Below are 25,020 nucleotides of genomic sequence, written 5' to 3'. Positions count from 1 at the left end.
TTTACGATTTTCAATTTGCCCTTATTTTAATGAAAAGAAGCTAGGGTTGGACCGCCCAAGAAGGAGCTAATCAAATAAAGCAAATTGGTGTTACCTTCTCCTGGTCCCTATTATTTCTATGGCTCCAGCTGGAATTTATTATGAAAAGCAATTGGTTTTCATATCTGGCAGATAGCAGCCCAGGCCGGGCCTGACAGCCCTTTCCTCCCTATCATTCCATAAATAGCTCGCAGTGGCCAGACTGGGATGGGGGAGGGGAGGACCCCATTTGCTCCCTACCAGTTTTCTTGTTCCTTGTTCCCCCAAATAGCGAAGACCCTATAAACAAGTCAGGAGGAAACACCAGATTGAAAGTTAATAAGCCAGCTCCTGACCGTGAGATTCGGGCTGTCGCTGTGGCTTCTTGGGGTTCCGTTTGGCATCCTATCAACCTTGCTGTGCTCCAGCCATCAATTACTACTCTTGCTGGGTCTGTGTGCAAGGGAGATAAGCAGGGAAACATTCCTTTTCCAGATTCCTTTCCTCTCTTTGCAACAAAAGGAAAAACTAAAGGACCAATTTAAATCAGGCTCAAACGATCCTTCCTTTATATACAGTGTTCTGCTGTGAGAGGGACCATGGGCTCTGAAAGTATCCTGGGTTGTTGCTCCTAGAGAAGGAGGGTGCCTGGGGGACATGCCAGGGATTTGTGGCAAGACACCAGAAAGGGGTACAGTGGGCTGGTTCATTTGTTCTGTCCTTACCAGCTGTATGACCTTGAGAAAATTAATTCCCTTCTCTGTGCCCCAAACCTTCTCATCTGTAAAATAAGGATAACAACATCCACAGTTGTCATGGGATTCAAATGAGAAGTAGGTACGAAGGGCTTTGCCTGCATCTGACACATGGTGAACGCTTGATACATGGCCCCTCTTGTCGTCATAGCAATTGTTGTCATGCCAATTATTGACGTTTGGACTAGACCAGGTACTTCTAATGGTACATTGAAATCAGGTCATTCTGTGTTGGAAAGATCAGAAAGAAGGGTGTGGGTACACATGTGTAAGCTGCAGTAGAGAGTGGCATTTCTCATTTTCTACCTACAGGAACAGAGATTTAGCATTGGCCTTAGGAACAGTATCCCCTGCTCTAGGACACTACACTTTGTGCCTTGTCACAGGAGCCTGCTTCACATTTGGGATCAGGGCCTAGAGGCCATTGGAACTACAAGAAATGCATTTCTCTCTACCCAGGTCCATCTCTGTGCCTCACTGTGTGAGTGATGGGACCGAGGGCAATGAATAAAAGGGAAGGAGATGGGGGAGCCTGCCCAGGTTTGGGTTCTAGCTGGAAAAAGGAACTCTCTGGAGATGCTTGCTGTTCTGAAGCCATCCAGACACTGCTTATGGAGGCTCACTAGGCATGAGGACATTATCTGTTCTCCAGGGGAAGCCACAGGGACATATCATATCGTATTAATTCAGTGGAACAATAGCCAATCAGTCAGATCAGAGCTTGCTGCACAAAGGCTGCTGCATCTGGGCCAGGCCAAGGGAAGGGGCTGACAAGAGATCCCAGGAAGCCCATGGATGCTGGGGTGGTGGGCTGGATTTCAGTTGTCTGCATGGAAATTAAGGTGGTTGTCAAGGTCCTGGAGATGATCTGTATCATCCCTGATGATGATAGGGGAAGGGGATTTCTAGGAGGAAGGGCCATGGACCTGAGCTGTTTGGGGTATACTGATCTCTAAAGTTAGACACGTGCTCAGGAAAGAGTATCCAGACCATTCCTGGATTTGTCTGGATTAACCTTGCCTTGACAGTGTGGCTTCAAAAATTCCTATTTAATATAAAACCTCTCAAGAACACCTTCCTTCTCTGATCTTCAGTTATCAGTTGTCTCCTAGCTACTGATTTTGAAAAATTTGCCTTAAAGTAATGGATGAGTGTGTGTGTGTGCCTCACTGCTTACAGACAGATGGCCTCTCCCATGGGTGGATGTTCTAGCTGCATCCTACAACAAGCCATTTTATCATATCCTAAGGTCCTCCATCATTGTCCCTGGCAGTAGGACCCTACAAAAGGGGGCCAAGTTTGTTATCATTATTAGTTGTGAAGAACGTATTACATGGTGGGCAGCATTCTGGGCACCTCACATGCAGTATGTCTACTACAACAGAGAGATCAAATAATTTGTCCAAGGTCACATAGATTATAAAGAACTGAGCCAAGATTATAACCTAGAGCTCACTTCAAATCTCATGATCATCTTTTTTTTAAAAAAACTTATTATGGAGAATTTCAAACATCTACAAATATAGACAGCCTAATATAATAAACTCCTATATACTTATCATCTACTTTCAACTATGGCCAACACATGGCCAGTCTTGTTTCACTCACATCCCCTACCTACCACCACAAACATTGTTTTGAAACATATCTTAGACACTATACAATTTCATCAGTAAATGTTTCAGTATATATCTCTAAAATATAAGATCTCTTTGGGGCACCTGAGTGGCTCAATCAGTTGGGTGTCTGCCTTCAGCTCAGGTCATGATCCCAGGGTCCTGGGATATATATAATATATAAATAATTTTTTTTTTTTTTACAGAGAGTTTGTTTACCTCAGTATCCAAGTAAGGCCTACATGTTGTGACTAGTTGATGTATCTTTTGTCTCTTTTAATCTGTATATTTCTACTCTAGCATTTTCTTACTCTCTTTTTCACATGTTGTGACTGGTTGATACATCTTTTGTCTCTTTTAGTCTATATATTTCTACTCTAGCATTCTCTTACTCTCTTTTTCACTTAATTTGTTGAAGAATCCAGGTCATTTGTCTTGTGGAGTTTCCCACAATCTGGGTTTTGCTGATTACATCCCCATGATATCCTTTACCATGTTCTTCTATCCTCTGTGGATCTTATAAAGTGGTAGATCAAGAGATCTGAATAATTTCAAACTCCTAATTTTTTTTTTCCTACAACAACGTATTCTATCAGGGACACATTTTGTCTGGTTGTCTTTCTTTTGTGATGTCAGTCACTGTTGATGATTCATTAATTATCAGGGGTTGAAAATAGTGATTTGTCACTTCTTCATTTATTGGCGGGAATACTTCTACAGAGAAAGTCCTCTTTTTTTGTAATTTGTTAACTCAAAGGAACTGTTGGTGCAGGAAAGGTAAGATAAATGCCTGATTCTTCCTCCTTATTCTTTTTTAGTTTTCAAAACAATGTATTGGGTCACTAGCCTCCAACAATGATCACTTGGGTTTTTTGTTTATGTGCTTTAGTTTCATTATGAACTTATGGATTTAAATATGTTTAATGTGTTTTAACCCAGAGCAATTGCTATTCTTATTGATGCTGAAATGGTCCATTTTTGGAACCTCTTCAAGTTGGTTCTTGAGTCCTTTTTATATGATTTAAAATCTTTGATACAGTTCACATCATACTTAAGTGAAACTGAATGTTTTCCCTCTAAGATGAGGAGCAAGACAGGATGTTTATTCTCACCATTTCTATTCAACTTTGTATTGGAGGTTCTAGCCAGTGCAATAAGGCAAGAAAAAGAAAAGGCATCTATAATGGAAAGGAAGACCTGAAATGCTACTTATTTATAGGTGACTTGATTATAAATGTAAAAGATCCTAAAGAATCTGCAAAAAATTTTGCTAGAACTAATAAGTTTAGCAAAGTCATAGAATACAAGATCAACATACAAAAATTAAATTATATCTATTTATAAGTGGAAACATGGAAAAGCAATACAAAAAGGAAATTTTAAGTAAATAATGACAATGTTTACTTCAGCAGCACATATACTAAAGTTGGAACAATACAGAGAAGATCAGGATGGCCCCTGCACAAGGATCATGCCCAAATTTGTGAAGTATTCAAGTATTTTATTTAAAAAATAAAAAAGAAAAATAATTCCATTCATAGTAGAATCAAAAAGGATATAGTACTTAGATAAATTTAATTTATAAAGCATAAAACCTGTACTCCAAAGTCTTACTTAGAGAAATGAAAGATTTACATAAATGGAGAGGCACTCCATGTTCTGTGATTAGAAGTGATTGGAAGATTCAATATTGTTAAGATGGCAGTTCTTTCCAAATAGATTTTTAGACTCACTGCAACCTCTATCGAAATCCCATCAGGCATTTTTGTTGTTGTTGTTGTTGCAGAAATTGTCAAACTAACCTTAATGGTTTCTATAGGAGTACAAAGGACCTAGGATAGCCAAAATAATTTTGAAAAATAAGAGCAAAGTTTGAGGACATATAGTCTCTGACTTCAGAACTTACTACAGAGCTGTAGCAATCAAGACAGTATAGTATTGGAATAAGGATGGAAAAAAGAGCAAAGTATGAAGTCCAGAAATAAAGTCTTATGTTTATGGTCAATTTATTTTTATCAAACATGCAAGTGCAGTTCAATGGGGGAAAGGATAGCTTTTTTTTTTTTTTTTTTTAAAGCAGAAACAAAACCAAAAACAAATGGTGCTGGGAATTGGATATCCATGTGCCAAAAATCAACGTAGGCTCTTAGCTCACACCATACACAAAAATTAATTCAAAATGCATCATAGACTTAAATGTAAAAGCTAAAACTATGAAGCTCAGAAGAAAACACAAGAGAAGATTTTTGTGATCTCAGGTTAGGAAAAAAAATCCTAGATATGATACTGAAAGCATGATTCATAAAAGAAAAATATTGATAAATTGGAACTTTACCAAAGCCAAAAACTTGCTCTTTAAAAGAAACCCATAGGGGCACCTGGGTGGCTCAGTCAGTTAAGCATCTGCCTTTGGCTTGGGTCGTGATCCTGTGGTCCTGGGATCAAGCTCTGCATCGCGTTCCCTGCTTGAGGAAGAGAGAGGCTGCTTCTCCCTCTCCCTCTCCCTCTCCCTCTACCACTCCCCCTGCTTATGCTCTTTCTGTCAAGTAAATAAAGTCTTTTTTTTAAAAAAGATTTTATTTATTTATTCATGAAAGACACAGAGAGAGAAGCAGAGACACAGGCAGAGAGAGAAGCAGACTCCATGCTGGGAACCCGATGTGGGACTCGATCCCGGGCCTCCAGGATCACGCCTTGAGCCGAAGGCAGATACTCAACCACTGAGCCACCCAGGCGTCCCTAAATAAAATCTTTAAAAAATAAATAATTAAAAGAAACCCATAAGGAAAAGGAAAAGTCATGGACTGGGATGAAACATTTGCAAATCCAATATCGATAAAGGATTTCTATCTAGGTTTTATTGAAGTAGCTCTTACAACACATAAAGAAGAACACAACTCAATTAAAAATGGGCAAAAGATTCAAATAGACATTTCACCAAAGAACTTAGATGAATGGCTAATGAGGACATGGAAAGACGCTCAACATCATTAATCATTAGGGAGATGCAAATGAAAACACTGCCACACACCCAAGAGGATGGCTGTAATCCAAGTGACGAGACAATGCCAAATGCTGGGAAGGATGTGGAGACGTTGGAATCCTCATTCATTTCTAGTCAGAAAGTAAAATGGCACTGCCACTTTGGAACACAGTCTGGCAGTTTTATGTTTATGTTCTCTGATGTACCTATCTTTCACCTCTTGTTGCTGGATTTTTAATCATGCTTAGGAAGTTTTCTCCACTTGGAGGTTATAGAGAAATTCACCTATATTTTCTCCTCTAGTAGTGTGATTTTATTTACCACGTTTAAATCTCTGGTCCATTTTGAATTCATGCTGCTGTACACTATGAGGGGTAGATCCAATTTTATCTTTTTCCAGATGCCAATATCACTCATTAGAAAGTCAGTCCCCTTCTCCCATTGACTTTTGATGTCTCTTTTAGGGCATGCTAAATTTGCGTATGTAAGTGGGGATATTTCTGGATCTCCTATCCCATTCTCTTGGTCTTTCTATGTATTTATATGTTAATTCCATACTTTTGAAAATACAGAGACTTTATGGGACATGTTAATAACTGTTAAGGCTAGTTTCTATACCTCGGGCCTCTTTATTGAAGTTTTTCTATCCCTGGTGTTTTTTTCCTTCCCAATAAATTTTTCAAAAAATTCTTTAGATCCAGCAAAAAATCCTAATGGGATTGTCATTATCTTTTATTTATAAATTATTTGGGGACGATTGACATTTTTATAATCTTTGCTCTTCTTAATCAAGAACATGTTATGTTTTTGTGTTTATTGAACCTGCTTTGTCCTGTAGATTTTTATAGTTTTTCCCCTCAGGTTTTGGGAATTTCTTATTAAATTTATGCCTAAGTATTTAACTTTCTTTTTCTCTATAGCATTTACTGTATTACGAAAGTCATATAGCATATATTCGGTGGAGTCCTCTGTCATTCCTTCTATTTGTGTGTGAGGGTGTGCACATCACATACACAAACTATTGAATATGTATCTTAATTTTATACCTTCTTGTTTACTTTTATAATCTGCCGTAGTTTTTCCATTGATCTCATGATCTTTTACCAGATTGCATGAGTGTTATTGGTTTTGCCAGCCATTAGTTTCTCAGATTAAAAGGTTATTTGGCTTGAAGCCTCCCTCATTAGAATGAAGCTCCCTGTTGTCCATGGTATTTCCCTAGATGTTCCTCTCTCTGCTGCAGTGGAGGTCTTGGATTGTTTCCCTGAGGCTCTCTAAGATTGTCAGCTTAATCAGGGTTTACCCCAGGAAACCCTGAGATGAGGACTTGCATACAAGCCCTTTATTTGAGAGGTAGTCCCGGGAAACACCAGCAGGGGGCATGAACGTGAGAGAGGAGGGAGAAGGATACAAATATAGGGCTCTTGTCCAGCAGGTCTCCACTTGGGCAGTTGGAACTTAGGCTCTGGAAGACCATATAGATAGAGCATCCAGAGTTGTCCTACACATGGGGTGAAGAGACCTAGGATTGCTTCAGAGTTATCCCATTTGTGGGGTGAGGAAGTCAGGACTTCACCCCCAAGTTGCCCAATGCTTTCAGGGCCTTAAAAATCACCCAACCAGTAGAGCAAACTGAGACTGGCCCCACAGTCTATGTTAAGCCAGTAGACTTGGGGGAGGCTCTGGAGTCACACTGACTCTGAGTGAATCCTGTTCGGATGCTTTCTGGCCTCAAAGGTTTGGTTTCTTCGTCTATATGTTGGGAATGATAATCTTACCTCACAGAGTTGGTGTGAGGCTGCAAAAACTGGACAAAGATGTAGCTATGGAGGTCGATGTGATGTAGGTGCAGGTGTCAACATCGAGACACACAGGTGGATGCAGATGGAACTAGAGGTATGTAGAGGTGCAGGCATATATAGTTGTAGATGCCGGTGTAGACATACATTTGGAGGTAGACAGGGGCATAGACACACATGTATCCTGCTCCTCCCATGCCAGGCCCTCGCTGGGGCTTGGGATCAATGAGTGGCAGGACTCCTGTGCCTCCTACTTGACTCTCTGTTCTCAACTCCATTACCATTTCCCTGCTTTTCTCAGGTGGGTGCTGTCTTTCATGCTGTGATGAGATGTACTCAAGCCTTTTCTTGCCTGGCCCTTTCCTTTGGGCCCTAGCCCATCCCCCTCACCCCTCCCTCCTTTCCTGGATCCCTTCCCATTAGCTCCGACTTGGTCTTGATTATATTCTGGGACCGCTGTTCAGCCTAGTTTTCTTCAAGCTGTGGGGCCCCTCTGTAGTCTGATTTTCTCTTTGCCATTCTTAGGACCTGAGAACGACAGAGGCAGGGACTTTCCCCATCACACAGCAGAGGCAAGTTCTAATAAAATCAGCGTGCTGGATTAAACACTATTAGGTTGTCATTATTGCAAGTTAAAGAGATGATTCTATTTATTAAGGCCATTTAAGGTGGACACTTCGGTTCCCTGTGGGATTGTGTCCATCTCAAAGTGTCAGGTGATGAGGCTGTTCTCACGTTCTCAGGATGCAACGGGCAGGTCACTGGAGGAAGATGGGTTTCCTTATGTGGGTGTACTTGTGGACTACAACGGACTGTGGACCTGACAGTATTTTGGGAAGTTCACTCTCTCTGAGTCATACCAGTCATGATCTGAAGACAGTTGGCCTGAATACACTGCTGGGGTTTACTGGCCATGTTTAGAAAGGGAGGATAGTGCAAATCTTTATGTAGCCTCTTCACTCACCAGAAGCTAGACTGGATTGATGTTGCCGCAGACGAGTTTCCTGGGACCAAGGGGGTCCCTGCAACACTCTTGTGGATGTCTTCATTCCTGTGCTGAGAGGGGCAAGACAAATGCAGAACCTGTCTATATGATCAAATGTATTCCTTTGTGGGGTGACTAGGTGGCTCAGTGTTTGAGCGTCTGCCTTCAGCTCAGGTCATGATCCTGGGGTCCTGGGATCGAGTACTGCTTTGGACTCCCTGCAGGGAAACTGCTTCTCTCTCTGCCTAAGTCTCTGCTTCTCTCTGTGTGTCTCTCATGAATAAAAAAAAAACAAAACAAAAAAAAAAACATGTATTCCCTTGTTTACTCCTGGGACCCTGGCCCTAAGCATAGGAGTTGGACTTTGGGCTCTTCCAATGGTATGAGCCTAGAGCAGGAGTGACATGGAAATAGGCAGGCACAGCTGGCCACACATTTGAGCCTACTTGCCATTTAGAAATGGGAAAATACTGTAAGGTTTTCAGTGCAGACTTGTGAGTACAAGATGGTCAGGTGACAGCGTTGTGACAAGCGCATGAAGCCATTTCCCAATTGTTTCAGTCGGCCAGACTTTAGGAGGAAACCAATACTGACACAAACCAATTGCACCATGATTGGCAAACAATGAAGTGTTGGGAGTTGCTGTTGAAAGTCTATAATTTCCAATGCAATGGAATTGCTGTTCGGTCATCAGCTTGCTGTAGAAGGACACAGTCTGGCTGGGTGGGAACAATAATTAGCCACTGTCACCCCGGTGTGCCTTCCCCCCCACTTCAGACAGTGGAGTAGTAAGACATCACTAGCCTGTGTTGGGTGCCTGCCTGTGAAATGCCCCCTTGTTCAGAGGAAGAGGAGCCCGGGGTGGAGGATCTTGTCCCTGGGGTCATGGGGAAGCCCTGCTGGCCTGCCCTCTCATCTCTGCTGTAGCAGAGACAGGGAAGTCCACTGGCACTAGAAGAAACCACCTCCTTTGCCTTGTTTGTGTAAGGAGCCCTGGTACCATGGCTGGGACTGAGACGTGCCCGTGTTGGTCTCCTGGGCCCACAGACTCATTTGTGACCCTTCTTCTGTGCTGGGATTTTAGTCTCAGGGGGACGCAGAGCTGGCCACGGGGAGTGAGCAGGATGCTGTGATGCTTCAGGGGGTTCTCAGGCTTCCTTGAGGGCTGAGTGTGCCCACCTCTGCTGCCGCTTTCTTCTGGAAGTGGCGTACTGTAGACATGCTGCCAGAGGAGTTTCGTTCTTTCTGTCTTTGGTGTTTCCAAACCAAAGTATGCACCCACTGCAGTTGCGGAGGCACGCGCGAACATCCTCTGCTCTCTGAGGTTGGCGCATGACTTCTTTTTGGAAAATTCAAGGCTCTTTGAATGGCACTGGAGCAACCAGCCACTCTTGGCATTTAGCAAGTGGGCAGCAAACTGTTTTCCTAAGGTTATGGTGGTCATGGACCAACTAGACAAATTTACTTGGCAGTGCCGAGCCTTCCGACAGCCGAAGCCCAAATGTGAAACAATCATGTACTTAGCTTGCTTGAGAAGGGCCGTAGATGTTCCTCTGAATCTTGCAGTGATCTAAACGCGGGCAATGAATCAAGAGCGTTTGGCCTGGACGACTAGTCTTTCCATTGGTCTGTTTTTAACATAGTCATCTAGCGTCTGCGTTAAACTTATTTATTTCCTAATGCTGGGTGATGGATTAAAAGATGTGTAGAAAATCTTTCTACAAGAGATAAGATATTGCAGGCTGCCACAACACCCCCGGCTCTTTTTGCTTTCTCTTGCTGTTTTTTCTACATTTTAGTGCAGAGCTCAGGCCCCCACATCGTATATCTTGATTAGATGGTGGATATTACTAAGGGGATGTTTTTTAAGCCTATCATTGACACATTTAATTCATTAGGTACCAAATCCACAAGCAAATTTTGGCTGGCCATAAAACATGGTTAATCCAGGGAGCTGCAATAAAAGGTGAAAAATTATGTCCCAGCAAATGTGGAATATTGCTTTTCTGTAGAGACTTTTACTGGTCTACGATATCTTTCTTCATAAATTTTTCTTCCGCTTGGTTCTCTTGGTAACTTAACCATTTGTTGTTTCCAGACCACAGAATGGCTCAATGATACTCTACAACAGGAAGAAAGTGAAATACAGGAAGGATGGATATTGCTGGAAAAAGAGGAAAGATGGGAAGACGACCAGAGAGGACCACATGAAGCTGAAAGTCCAGGGAGTGGAGGTAAAGAGCAGAAAGGCTCTCTTGTTCCACAAATGTTGTTTCTGGGCTGCAATGACATGGAATCACTTTGGAATAATTTGCTGCCAGTCACCTCTAGTGACTGCCAGTCAAAAGTACTTTTGTTTGCCAAGACCCTGTTTGCTGTTTGTTTTTTTCTTGCTTTCTTACCCAACAATCTCCGTTCAAGTTTTCCATGAAACCAGACTTAGATAAAGTACTCCTGTTTCTCAGGAGTCCTTGGTGTGTAGACTGGGATTTGTAAGTTTCCTGCAGAATCCAGTGTTGTATGTATCATGGAAGAGCCTGCAGGTACGAGGGAGGAGGAGGCTGCCTAAGGTATCTCCCTCTCAATGTGGCCTGGACCTGCCTTTGTTGAGTGGGTCCTTTGGGAGCTGGTGATTTCCAACCAGATCTTGGCTCTACTCCCTCTACCAATGGCTACATCAATGTCTCTCTGGGTGTTGCGACCTCAGGAAGCTTGAAAGTGCTAATGATAATTAGATGGGATCACAAGGTGTGCAGGATTCTTGTGGCTGGGGTGGAGGTAGGTGCTGCAGGACACATCTTGGGATCTGTGCAAACTTCAGTTTGGGTTCTGGGGGAAGATAGGGTGCAGGATGTTTTCTTTGCCATCATTCTGACACCATAGGCTCTCACCCTTGGGCAGTCATGGAGTCGTTCTCCTGGGGTCCTTTCATTGTTTTGAGAGCCCGAGTCATGTGCCATCATGTAGAGGGAGAGGATGTGAACCGCGGTGCATTCGTGGCCTGCTGGTTAGTGAGCACCCACTTCACTGCATTGCTTGCTGATTCTTGTAAAGGATCTTCCCTGTGAATATGATGCTGTGTGGGGCCAGAGCGGGGACGCTGGCCTGTGATTCACCTGGTATTTCATACCAGTGAAAGAGAGGGATCCTGGAGACCTTTGGTGTGTTGGGTCCTCCAGCCTGCCAGGATTGATCACTTGGACCGTAAGCCCACTTGACTTCAACGGCTCACACTCCAGGCTGACATTCTTTGTGATGCACTTTGTCATTATGACTTTTTCTATATTAATCATGTGCTTTTATGGCTGTTAAAAATAGCATCCAGTGGCTTTTATTATATTACCCCACAGAGAGAGATAACTTTTGTTTTATGTTTTTGTGTTTTTTTAAAACACCCAATAACAATGCTTTATGATGATGAACAAAGAGAAGCCGCAACACGAGAAATTCCACTTTCCTACATTCTCTCAGGTTCTGTGTTTGCACAGCATGGTTTAGTCGACTGGTGAGACATTAAAATGCAGATCGCTCTGAACATGATGCCCTGGACCTAGCTCTAGGACAGTGACTGGTGATTATGCCAGCACATCAGCCGTGGCTGTGGGGGCCTTGGGGCGTGGGAACCGAGCAGTGTGGGCAGGACCCATGTGGGACTCTTGCTGGGACTTCCAGGATCTGCAGGAACTCACACCAAAGCCGCACTGCAGGCTTCATACCCTTAGATCTCTGGCAGGGCTCCGTCTTCAGTGATATGTAAATCAGGAACTTCTAATTGTCCGGAACAGCGGGGTGGAAGTCTCCCTCAGCAGCAGCTCGGAAGCCCAGGGCCAAAAAAAGTCACAGTGTTCATTTTCTTCCCCTGTGTTATCAATTTGAATTGTCACTAGATGGAATCAGAATGATTTTCGGTTATTTTTTAGGTCATATTTGTGTCTGGAGTTATTTGCGAATCAGGCTTACAGTCTCCCATGCAGACACCTGTATGGGGGTGGTTGGGACCCTCGGAACATAGGGGAAGGGAATGGGCCAGACGGGGCGGGCGGGGGGGTCTTCCCTTCCACATCCTTCTACTTGCTGTGCCTAAGTCTCAGTGGGGAGTGGGAGATGGGCTTATAGACCCTTAGTCGGCAACACAAGGGGCATGCTTTCCAGTTCTCAGAGAGTGAAGCCCCCTCTGGCGGGCCTGTGGCATGGGTGGCCTCTTCCTCTGAGCTCAGGGCATGGTCGATGAGCATTGACTGTGGTCCTACTCTCTGTGGGGCCCTGTAGTATCCACAGGGAAAACAGAAGCCATGTGTTCTGCCTCAGAGACTCGTGATCAAGTTGAAGAGGCAGCTGTGCCCATGCCTGAGAGTCAAGTGACAGTGCTGAGAAATCTGGAAACCTGAGCTTCTAGGACAAGTGTCCAGAGAGTCCAGAGTGGGCTGGGATGCTCAGAGAAGCTGCCTAGTTAGATGGGCTCCAAGCTAAACTCTGGAAGTTGGGTGGGACTGTGTGTGTGACATACATAGTATTTCAGGGCTCCCCTTTCCACTTCGCACTATGGTCTGAGCTACATCTCTGTTGGTATTCATATCCCCTCATCCCTTTTAACTGCTCTGTAGTATTCCACCGTGGAAGCATTTCAGTCACCTCCTAGTCAGTGGACTTTTAGATTCTGTCCAGTTTTTCAACATTACAGTGTTTCAGGAAACATGCTTATACACGTCTGCTTGTACACCTGTGCAACACAGACCTGCCAGGATTGCTAAGTGTGAGCTCTGAGTATCTTTCCTTTTACTAGACTCTGCCAAATGGTTGAGCTAATTGTATGCCCAACAGCACCGAGAATTACCATCTCTTCTGTACCCTCTTGGACACTGATGGATAATAGATGGTACCCTGTTCAATTTGAACCGGATTTTTCTTAATTATTTGTGGGGGTGAGTACATCATGTTAGTGGAAGTCCTTTGTAGTAGATTGTCTGCCACGGGTTGTAATTTAAAACAGCCCCAAAGAAAGACATCTTTGACAAGAGCAGCCCTATGTCTCACTGTGTTTTTCCTGCATTTGCTCTGATCGGGACCAGTGGCCGGGAAGCCCAGAGGTCATGCGGGGACAGTGGACAGGTGTTCCTTTCCACCTGGGAAATTGCCATGCAGACATACATGGAGTTTTGTGTCTCACAGGAGGAGGCTTCCCCATGTGAACCCTGATTCATCCTTCAGTGGATTCAATCGGGCGGTTCCCATTGACTCACTACCTCTATTGCTCCCTCCTCCGGGCATGGTGCCAGCCTCTGCCCCTACTGTGGAGGGTGGCAGATAGTCCTGCACGGGGCCTTGGAGCTGTGATTTTTCTACCACCTGAGATGGTTTCCTCAGTTCAAGGGCATGATAAAGATATTTGGGTCTACCGTTTAACATATTACTTGCTATAAGCCTTCCCTTAGGCCAGGAAAACTTCCAGCCTGTTCATGGAACTGCTCGGCAGTCCAGCTCCTTTTGTTCTCCAAGGCTGGGGCCCTAGGAACACACAGCAGCTCAAAAGCACATTGATTTTCTCAGCCAGGCACAGGATGGGGGCAGCCGCTTTTGAAGCTGACGAGCTGTTAAGTCCACGATTAGTTGTCTTGTCTGTAAGCCACGGAGAAGCTAGCTCGATAAGGTTTCCAGGGACGACAAAGGTTGGCAGGGAGGAAAGAGAAGGTGGTTGTGATGTCAACGTTTCATGAGATGAAATCTCAGCAGGCCTGAGGTTGGCCCTGCTCCCCATGTAGATTCGTGCCTGCTTATCTGGAGCCTTGATGGGGTAGGAGGTCTGGGGATAGGAGACTCCCTGAGAGCAGAGGGGCACATCTAAACCATCCCCATGTCTCCCAGATTGCCACATCCTAGGTTAGGTGAGCTGGGTGAAGTCGTTGGGCCAAGCCAGGAGAGCTCACATACTTTTAAAGTTTACGAAGCTGTTCTCTGGCCCCCAGAAGCCATCTTCACACCACCCTCCTGAGAGAGCCAGGTATCTTAGAACCTAGGCTACCACTTGGCTGTCTACCTCCGGACCCTTTTAGCTGCCAGGTTTCCACAACAGATAGAAGCCATGCATTTAGTACAGCAACGGCCACTGGTTTACGAATCTCCTATATATATACCAGGTCTACCATCTCATTCAACCGTCATAGAAACATCCATGTAAAGTACCTATTATTATACCCATTTCACAGATGAAAAGATTGAGCCTCAGACAGGCTTTCTCCCACCACATATCCTTCAAAAATCAGCATGGAGCTGGGACTTGAGCCAAGATTTGCCTGGTTGTATGGTGAAAGTGCCTGCTCTGACACAAGTTGCTCCTGGGCATCCTGGAGGGATTTGTAGTGTTTTTAGATTGAATCAGGCACATACCTTCCATCCATCAGCCATCTGTCAAATGCTTTCCATCCAGCACCTTGTGATAGATCCTGAAGATGCAGTGATACATCGTTTTGATGTCATGAGGGGGACAGAAGAATCAAGCATGCAACTCCCAACGCCAGGTCATGAGGCGTGTGTTGGAGAAATTGCAAGTCCTTGTGCGGAACACGTAGGAAGCATACCTAAAGCAGACTGGGACATAAAGAAGTGACATAAATACAGGGAAAGAGGCCCTGGTGGAAGCTAGAAAGTAACAGGTAGGGGTAAGACACAGCAGTGGGCAGTGACAGACTCTGTTGAAAAATAGCTAATGTGATTTAAAGCAACAGGTGGCCAGAATTGCACCATGTCAGAATCTCTCCCGGCCCCAAGCAGACCAGATGTTCACCTCCCGGGGATGAGGCCTTCTCTGCTCTGATCATAAGGCACGCCTTGCCACAGACATCCTGCCTTTGGAGCCAGTGGGTGGTCACTGCACAGAGGCTGTTGGCTCAATTGTAGGCAGCGTGGACAAAGAACATCCTTCCCCACTGAGCCCATGCTGTGGTGGACAGGAACCCCCGGCCTGGACCATCTGCCTGGCAGAAATGCCAGGCATCACCTCTGATTGGAATTTTCAGCAGTGAAGAGAAAGTTTAGTTTTGCTGACCTGTTTGTACTGCCTCAAACAATGAAGAGTTGCTTTGACTTCTTGACTAACTGCCGGAGAGCCCGAAGCCTGTTGTGAGCACAGCAGCAGTGGTAACAAGGTTATGTTTTTGGACTCAGCCTCATTAGAAGTGATGTTCTTTATTTGGACACTTAGGCCACATATTAAAAAGAAAAAAAAGCACCTCTTTCAAAAGTAGGAATGATATTGTAGTTACCGCATTAGGAATTAACAGGGCATGAAATAACTGTCTGCCTCGTGGCGACGCCAGATCATTCCAGCTCTGCTTGCAGCCATAAGATAAATAGGTATCTTGCTTGCAGCTGATGGGATATATTTAAAATAGCCAGCCACACACATGTATGGTGCCCAAATCAAGTTTGGAAAACAGCTATGAATAGATTAAGAGGAGGTAAGGTGGCTGAGCAGCTCAAACTCACAGAAGGGCAAGTGAGTCTGCATGTTGTCACCATGTGTTTTTGAATGGAATAAATACTTCTTGGTTTTTGTAGGTGCTAGTGTGCCTTTGGTCTGTGTATTTTGTCTCCCTTTTTTCCCCTCTGGACTTGCCACACTCCTGCTGGTCTCTACCTCGAAGTGCTCCTTGCTCCTAACCTGTGTTCTCTTGTGTCCACATTGAGACTTCTGAAGCTTCCAGGGGCATCTCCCTTGGCGTTCTCCAGCCAGCAGTAATCATTCCCTCTCTTTCATTTCCATGGCCCTCCATCCGTACCTTTCTTTAGGAAGTGTTCTCTCTGACTTGACACTAGCCTGTCCAGTTCAATAAACATATTATATTAAGTACATGGTATTTTCTGAATACAAGAAGGTCCGTATCTGGTATCTAGGCACTAGAGGGCCTGTTAAGGGAAGAATAGAGAGAGGCCAATGAGGTGCAGCATCATGCTCAAAAAACTTACAGAAACACAATATGGGTCATTTTAATGAGATGTGGTAACTGCCACCATCGAGGTTTTGGAGTGTTGGAAGGAGCTTGTTTCCCTTCTCTGAGGACAGGGTCTGGTCACCCATGGGCCCTTGCTCTGAGCAGTGGCATCTGATGAGTGACCAGCTGCTCTCATAGGCACCCATTATCTGAGCCCTATCCCCAGCCTTGCCATTCAGTCCTGTGAATCAGCTATGTTTATGCCCATGGGAACTTGACTGAGGTTTTTGATTTGTAATCCCCCTTCCTCCTCTCTGGTGTCCAGTGCAGCTAGCTGGGGTGTTCTTGTCTCATGACGCCTCCAGGGAAGCGAACCAGCCTGCTCAGCGGTGACTCGGAGGGTCTCCCAGAGCTCTCTGCTGGCTTTTAATCATCTGAGCTTTTGTGTAGTGTTCCGCTGGTGCGTTAACACGTTAAAACCTAATTTCCTGTTACCTGGATGTGTTTTGGTAGAATCAATTCAGGAACTCGAATCCATAGTCTTTCTTTAATTTCTAATTACTTAGCATCCCTGGTGACGTGTCCCTACCCAGCTCATATAATTAAATTTTAACTAATAAATAACATTAAACTAGCTACGCTTTGAAACAGCAACAGGCTCGGTACACATTCTGCTGAGCTCATGGAGGCCTGGCCCAGATGGCAGTTTTGCTTCTTTTTCTTAAGGCTCTGTCTTCCCTGGCCAAAGGCAGTTAAAACAGTAGTGACAATGATAGCATTTATCGAACACTTCCTACATACCTGTTCCTGCCCCTATCACTTTATGCGCACCATTTTATACAATGACTTGGCAACATTCTCATCGAGTAGGCAATGCTGTTTTCCTCATCCTTGTGGAAAATGGGATTAATTTCCAGGATATTAAGAAATGTATCTAAGAATACCCAGCTGGTCAGTAGCAGAGTTGAGATACTACCCCAGGTCTCTCTGACGGCAAATTCCCAGTTTCCTCATCACCAGACCACCTTGGTTTTCAAGGCACCTTGATACCCTGAAGATGTGTGCTTACACCAGGGAGGTCTGTAAGTGCAGGGGTTTGAAATGCAGCACATGCACCCAAGCATGGGTCTCAAGTGAGATAGGGGATAAGGAAGATCTTCTAGTACAAGTGGGCCTCCCTTCTTTATAACCCCAACCAGTCAAAGGAGAAAGAGTCCCCACCCCCCACCACTGCCCAGCCATTCTTTCAGCCCAGGAACCCAGCTTCCTTGGGCCACCAGAGGCAGCAAGAAGTATGAGAGGCCTCTCACCTTACATTTCAGTGGGTGAGATTTTGTCTCTGAGCACTCTGAATACCTGCAGGACCTGCCGTCACTCTTTAGCTGGGTCCTATACGAGGTTGTCATATTCCCATGTCAACCTTAATTGAGGAACAGCAAGTTGTGTTTATATATCCCACTATGAATAGTCAGTTCTGTCTGTCCTGAAGCAATAGTTCTCAAGCTTCCAGGACATGCTCACTTTGGCATGGGAGGTCTGTGTGCTCACTCTCTCTGTGCAGGGTTGCCAGATTTAGTGTCTGCACGTGTACGCATGCACACACACATACATGATGCCCGGTGAAATTTGGATTTTAGATAAGCAATAAATAATTTTCAGCACAGGTATGACATATTTACATTACAATATTATTTGTTGCTTATCTGAAATGCACATTGGGCTGGGTGTCTTGTATTTTATCCAGCACCCTCTGACCACAGGGCAGTTTCCTTTGAGTTTTTGCAGACAGAGATTTGGCTGCTTGGGTATTGCTCTCATTGAGGACTTGAGGAAGTGAGTTGGTTTATCTCCAGACACATAATCGATGTAGGAACCATAAAAACCAGGAAGGACGCTGGCCACTGCTAAGGAGAGAAGGCACTCTTGGCAGTTTTCTTGTAAACCCAAGGGCTGCCAAGCCTGGGGACCCTATTAGTCTCTCTAAACAGAGAGTCTGGGGGCTGCAAGGACTGCTGGAGGCCCAGGTCATGCCCTTAGAGGAAGCAGGCCTCTTGCCAGTGGCATTTGGAGAGCTTGTTGGTGAAGAGGTGCCAGGAAGATTTTGAAGGAGATGTGTTTACAGTTTCTGCCTTCCTCATCTCTCCTGTAGATTGCAGTTTGTAAAATATTTTGCAATTTCCTTTTTTAAACTTGATTTGAGCCTTATTGAGCTAGAAACTCCCTGTCGAAGGTAGAGCAGCAAGACACCAACTTGGTATGCTGAACTTGTATTTAATTATTATCATAACAGTCCCTTAACATGATTGCAGATTAGCCCACAAGGACATGAATGGAAATTTTAGCATATTCAATTACAATGGAAGCTCTTGAACACCACTGTCAAAATTCACCCAAGGGCCTTTCCATTTGGGCCCCAATGTACAGCAGGCACAAAGTTAGATGTTACTCAGGACATATAACCTTGATTTTGTAAGCATAATTTATGGCCTCATCCAGAAGCTGGGGATGCCTTTTAAGAATGTGATATATATTCCACCCACCTGGGTAAATGACCAGATACAGCTGCTTGTGTTGGGTAAAGAATACCTCTGGCCTTCACTTGACCGAATAGTAAATTATTGATCTTCTCCACATCTTTCAATGCCCTGACATTGCTGGAGAAATTTACTCCTGTCATCCATGGCTGTGGCTTATCTCCTTGCAGTCCTGTCCATGCTCAGAGGGCACGAATCTCCAGCCCATCCTAGGAGAGATTGCAGCTGACCCCTGTAGCTGACATGGGTTAGTCACCGACCCAGGGAAGGCAGACGCTTTGCAAACTAATCAGGCCCAGGTTTCTGTGTCTGTCTGTTTCCCCCAGACCAGCAAAAATCATGGGGAAGATAGAGGTGTGGTGGAGGGCTTCTGTGTACCCAGGAGGAGTGGCAGAGGAAGGCATTAGTACATAAACAAAAGAAGGGAACAGCTAGTCACCCAGCTGCTCCAGTAGAGGCTGCATTGATGGTGGCTAGATTCTGGTCTCCTTGTTCCTTCTGTGTGCTTGTTCCCCAAAAAAGATGCTAAACCACTCTCTGCTGGGCCTTCCTGGATGGGGGGCTGGCACCATAGGTGGAAAGCTGGCGATTGCGTGACAGACCACCTTTCCAGTTCTTGTTTTCCTCTGAGACAGATGAAGTGACCTTTCATTTCCTTTTTGCATGTCTTAATTCCAATACATTATATTGCTTTATGCTCTTTGGGTTATGTCTTTACCTCCTGCTGCAAAACACTCATATCTCACTCATGCCATACCTGAGGGGCCACACAGGAACGTATACAGTCACATTGTCACTTGCTACTTATGGTGTGGCCCATTGGTCAGCACTGCCAGCCTCACCTGGGAGCTCACTGGAAGGGCAGAATCTTGGACCCCACCCTGGTTCTACTGAATCAAAATCTGCCTTTTAGTATTTCCCTCCATGATTCATTGGCACATTCATTTGGAAAGGATTGGCACAGCCATTCTCTTGCTGCTGGGATCTTCCCTTGGTGACTCAGCCTTAGGAATATGTTTTTTTTTTTTTTGGTTTGGTTTGGTTTGGTTTTAATCTTAGGTTAAGATAAATGTCCAAATGAAAATTTTACAAGTTGGTCTGGTAATTCATTACTTGACTCTCAGCACCTTTAAAAAACATTTAGCTGAAATCTCTGATCATGCAGTTTGAGCCCAGCATTCCTTATTCTGCCCTTGGCCATGAAGGAGAGGGACTAGTGGGTTTCTGACAGCAAAACACAACAGCTGGCACTGCACTACCGGCTCCTCGATCCTCTTCCCCAGGTCAGCTAGCCCTGTTCCCGCATTGTTTAGCTACAATTTCTGTCCTTGTTCTAGCCTGGCGTTTGGCATGCTACTTGCTACACATTTGATGCACAATAAACATTTTTTTGAGTAAAAGGATGAAATGATGGATTTCTTCTATGAAGGGTCAGGCAGTAAATAGTTTCAGTTTTGCCAGCCAGATGGTCTCAGAGTGCATCATAGAGACTTCCCCCTCCTTCTCTGCAGCGCCATGGAACAGGCTTGTGGGAGAAACAGGACACTTCCCAACGCCCTTGCAAGGGACACCACCTAGCTTCTTCAGACTGAGGACAAAGAAACCTATGCCACGTGGACATAATACCACTACAAGGAAAGAGAAAGAAGATATCCTACCTGCCCCCCCACCAGGACAAACATGATGAATAACACTGTCTGATGCCACAGTGTGCCATGAGCAAAAGTGTTAATTCCTTACAGAATTACTAGCCAAGCCTGAATATTGTCAGGCCACTGATGTGGTATGAAAGCAACCATAGTCAATAGTTAAGGAATGAGTGTGACCATGTTCCAATAAAACTTTATTTACAAAGTGAGGCCGAGGACCAGATTTGGATGTAGCTTGTTGACCCCTGTTCTAGATTATGGCAGCAGGTTCTGGAAGGAGCAGTGTGCTTTGGAAACCAGTGAGAGATTGGTGGGGGGTGATTAGGGACTTGCCTCTTATATTGGAGCACTGGTATGTTTTATTTTTTATTTTTATTTTTTTATTTTTTGGTATGTTTTTAGACTCATGTCTATAGCCTGAAAATCAATATTCAGGCTTAGCTAATAATTCTGTAAGGAATTGACATTTTTGCTCATGGCACACTGTGGCATCAGACAGTGTTATTCATCATGTTTGTCCTGGTGGGGGCAGGATGTCTTCTTTCTCTTTCCTTGTAGTGGTATTATGTCCATGTGACATAGGCTTCTTTGTCCTCAGTCTGAAGAAGCTAGGTGGTGTCCCTTGCAAGGGCAGTCGGGAAGTGTCCTGTTTCTCCCACAAGCCTGTTCCATGGCGCTGCAGAGAAGGAGGGGGAAGTCTCTATGATGCACTCTGAGCTCCTGTCCAGGGACAGCTGAGCCAAAGGCATGTGACGTTGCTGTGACTAGGTGGGTCAAAGGATCAGGCTCTCATGGAAGAGGGAAAGGCTGAACCACCTGCATTTTTAAACCTGAAGTGCTTTGAAGGTAGCCTAGCCATGGTTGATATGACAGTGTCCCCCGTAGAATACAGGCCATAGGGAGGGTACAGATGTTATTTGTCCGTGTTTAAGTATTTACATGACAGCACAAGAAAACTGGGGACTTTCTCTTTCATCTTTGCTGCCACAGTTTACATACAGTTTTATGATGGATGCAGGAGGTAGACATTTATTACAAAAGTGTAAGAGATGTTGACTCTTCACGAATTGATTATTTAGAATTTATTTTATTAAATATTCTAGGTGGCGTGTGATAAACTGAACCTCTGCTGGTTTGCAGCTTAATGATTCATGTATCTGCGGCAGTGATAAGGAAATCAAAGACTGTTTGCCATTTCAGGGGAAGAATATGGATTATTATTAAATCTGGAATGGGCCTCTTGAGAAGCCTTCCTTAAGGGAACACGCGTATCAATAATTTCTTCTCCATACGAGAATCCTAATGTTTCACTTATGGAAACATAAATTCCGAGCAAGTGGCTATGGTTCTTCCCTCCCTTTGGCTCCGTACATCCTGTGCTCGTGTCTGACCCACTCTTATCCTAGCCTTCAGAGTCCTTCAATCTCCATGTCTTTATCCCCCTGTATCTAATTTTTAATGCTCTTAAACAGCTCTGCTGAGGGCTATGCATTTCAGCACCTGAGATGCTGGCAGAGACCAGGATAGTGTTCCTTTTGCTTGAAATGTCCTAAAAGATTTGTTTAAGTCTAGGAGGAAACAAGGAGTGACTGGGAGTTCTCAGAACCCTGATGGAAGTGTGGTCAGCTCATATAGGTTATAGGATGTCCTGAACTCATTCTTGAAGAAGCCAATGGGTAGCAAAGCCAGTCTGGTGGGCTGCATCTGTATCGAGGAGAGTGGATGGGCACACCCTGGAGCTGTGCCCGTTCTCAGGTGACAGAGAACTAGGGAGGCTTAGCAGGTGTGGCCTCAGGACAGAGGGCATGCAGAACTCCTGGGGATGTCTAGTCAGAAGGACAAGTCTGCACACCTCATGGTGACAGTTTGAAGGTATCAGGGTTGTCTGATAGCTTGAGTTTCAGAATATTCCCTGTCTTGTTCTTCTTTCCAAAATATTGGACAGATGGTTAAATGTGGTAATTGTTACTGTAGGAGACTGTGGGAAACTAGCTAGGGGACCCCAAGTCTCCTTTTTAAAAAAATATTTTATTTATTTATTCATGAGAGACACAGAGAGAGAGGCAGAGACATAGGCAGAGGGAGAAGCTGGCTCCCTGAGGGGAGCCCAATGCGAGACTCCATCCCAGTACCCCAGATCATGACCTGAGCCAAAGGCAGATACTCAACCACTGAGTCACCCAAGTGCCCTGATCCCAAGACTCCTTATCTCTCCCCCCAGTTTCCTTACTCATCCATGCACAGAGCAACCCTATCACATGCTCAATCCTTCCATGGTGTAACGTCCTGACACTGATATTGTACTTGAACCCCTCACTTTGCTGTGTGCTTTTATACGTGAAATTAGACCTAATTGTCAGTATAATGCCATGGTAAGTTCAGTTTCCCCAAAGAATACACACCGAGGTTTGCAGTACTTTCTTACAAACAGAACCTGCTTGGCTCTCCACAGGACTAATCAGTCCAAGAGGATTGCTGCTACTGACCTTTAATTCTCTAATTGCTGTGAAATAGTTGAAAGAATCTACACTATAGTCCCCATCTAAGGGTGTGCACAGAGTAGCTCCCTGGTTGGTACAGAGGGGTTATGTGTAGTTGTTCTGCTTTCATGGGATTCATCTTCCCTTTACGCCCAATAATCAGAGCCCCTGAAACAGGAGGTGGGTTGGGCATATTCCCATTTTCTTGTTTGTTTGGTCAGATTCTGTCCCACTAGGGCTGAACATCGGAGGGACTCAGTTTTATATTTGCTGGAGTGGAGAGCTGGTCTTCAGAGTCTGGGGTGCCCAAGGGCAGGCTGGTCCAGGAGCCTAGAGGAGGCGTGCATCGTGGGCACTGGGACACCTGCCGGGACTGGGGTGCAGTGGCCTCCTGTGGGCGGAGCCCCCCTCCTTTGCCTTTTCCTGGGAGGCAGTGAAGTAAACCTCATGGAAGCAGCTTCCCTCCCAAATTAATGAACACTTTCAGACATGATATGAAATGTTTGGAAACGAAATGCAGCACAGTATTTTGCCCGTATTTTTTTTTTCCTTTCACAACACCTGGCAATAAAATTCTCGGGCTAAATACCAGATGAGTGTGCGCCTCATTATGTATAGTAACTTCGTCTATAACTTTTTTAAGCCCTCCAGATGGAAGCACGGTATAAATGTGGAGAGCTTGAGAGGGGAAATGAAAATAAATGCACTAAGAAATAAAGAATCTGTTTTTTATACTTTCTTTTGCAAATAGTGTTTGCAATGACATATTGTGAATGGACTGAATTATAACAAAAACGGAAATGAAACAGAGCTCGAGGGTACGAAGAGCAATTGTTACACTTACTTTAACTGATATAATGCAAAGCAACGCTTTTTACACTCAATTAGTTTGCACATTGTGTTGGACACAAACCAGAATGTAGAACATTTTTGGGTTTTGTTTTTACATGATTAAGGGAGATGAGATGAAATAAATTCAGTAAATTACCCTGTGTTCCTTTTCGGTCTGAGATACTTTTGTTTTGTTTTTCCTCACCCCTGGTATTGAATGAATGAGGTTGGCTCCTTCAGAGGTAGACCTCTGTTCTCAAACACGATGCTCCTCCCAGAGATCAATGGACTTTCAATAGAGTTCCTTCCTCTGCCTTAGGGCCATCTTTTGCTGCACAAATAAGGTTACGAATCAGAGCTATTTACATTTGGTATTTGACCATACTTTGTGCTTTGAATATCAGAAAAGGATAGCAAGCATGATAGCAGCTAACAGATGTTTGCAAACGTTTAGGCAACAAAAGTATTTCCAAGGCTGTATATTTCAAGATCCTTGTTTAATTTATTTTGCTTAATTATCCTTTCTTGCATTTTTAATGCTCTTAATATGATAATATTAAGAATTGCAGAGTGTGATAGTGTATCGCTCATTTGAATAGATGCTAGATGTGAGGGGGAACATGGGTTGACGCCCGGCTGGGACCCGGCTCTGTGTCCTGCAGGAGGGGTCTGGGAAGGGACCAGGTCTTCACTGAAAGGATGTAGGAAAGTGTTTCTCAAACTTTACTGTGCATGCCAGCTCCCTGGGGGTTCTGATTCATTTCGTCTGGGGGCCCCAGGGGTGGGGGGCCTGAGGTGCTGCATCCAGAGCAAGTTCCCAGGAGATGCTGATGCTGCTTTGAGTAGAGTGAAGCTACTTTGACACACACTTTGAAGAGTGAAGATGGGAAAACATCTTCAAGGGAGGGATCCACGGGGCTGCTGTTCAACTAACTAGTACCCCTCACTAGCTAAAAATAACCAATACCTGCTGACCAAGCCAAGCCCATGGTACCCAGCACATGCGGTTTCCTTTCGGTGCAGAAGTAGTGGTCAGGGGTCCGACTCTGGTCTTTTCAAAAGATTATCCTCATTTTCCTATATGCAGAAGGGAAGCCACACCTGTAGTGCACTCAGAGGTCCTGTGTTTTACGTTCCAAACCACAAATACTAATAAGAAAACAACAGGAGAAACCTGTTAGGTATAATATCCAATTACAATTATTTTTTACTCCAAAAGGCGCGTCAAATAAATAATGCAGTTTATGTTACGTCTAGAAAATGCAGCAGCATTAGTTAATTTACATAAATTATACAACTCATTATCTTTGTTTATAAAAAGCCTTAGCAATATTTTGGCTTATGGATCTAAAATGGAAAAAAAAAAACCCTCAGATTTCGCTTCAGTGTAACTTTCCTTTCCTGCAGTCACCTTTTTATTTATTTACAGAAAGAGCATCTGT

General features: G+C 44.4%; 1 protein-coding gene and 1 non-coding gene across 17 annotated transcripts in view; both read left to right on the top strand.

The window, feature by feature from the left end:
* CAMTA1 (calmodulin binding transcription activator 1) overlaps nucleotides 1-25,020 on the top strand; it is an 847,309-nt gene that overhangs the window by 409,861 nt on the left and 412,428 nt on the right. For all 16 annotated transcript variants that reach the window (XM_077891382.1, XM_077891378.1, XM_077891377.1 and 13 more), the window contains one exon: nucleotides 10,255-10,390. In XM_077891382.1, coding sequence (XP_077747508.1) covers nucleotides 10,255-10,390 — 136 coding nt within the window. The remainder of the gene's footprint in view (nucleotides 1-10,254; nucleotides 10,391-25,020) is intronic.
* LOC144311674 (U6 spliceosomal RNA) lies at nucleotides 3,786-3,892 on the top strand. Its single transcript, XR_013377256.1, has one exon. It is a non-coding gene; the product is annotated as a U6 spliceosomal RNA (small nuclear RNA).

The sequence above is a fragment of the Canis aureus genome, chromosome 3 (assembly GCF_053574225.1).
Source record: "Canis aureus isolate CA01 chromosome 3, VMU_Caureus_v.1.0, whole genome shotgun sequence".
NCBI lineage: Eukaryota > Metazoa > Chordata > Mammalia > Carnivora > Canidae > Canis > Canis aureus.
The sequence above is the reverse complement of the archived record's forward strand: the minus strand, read 5'-3'. Positions and strand labels throughout refer to the sequence as shown.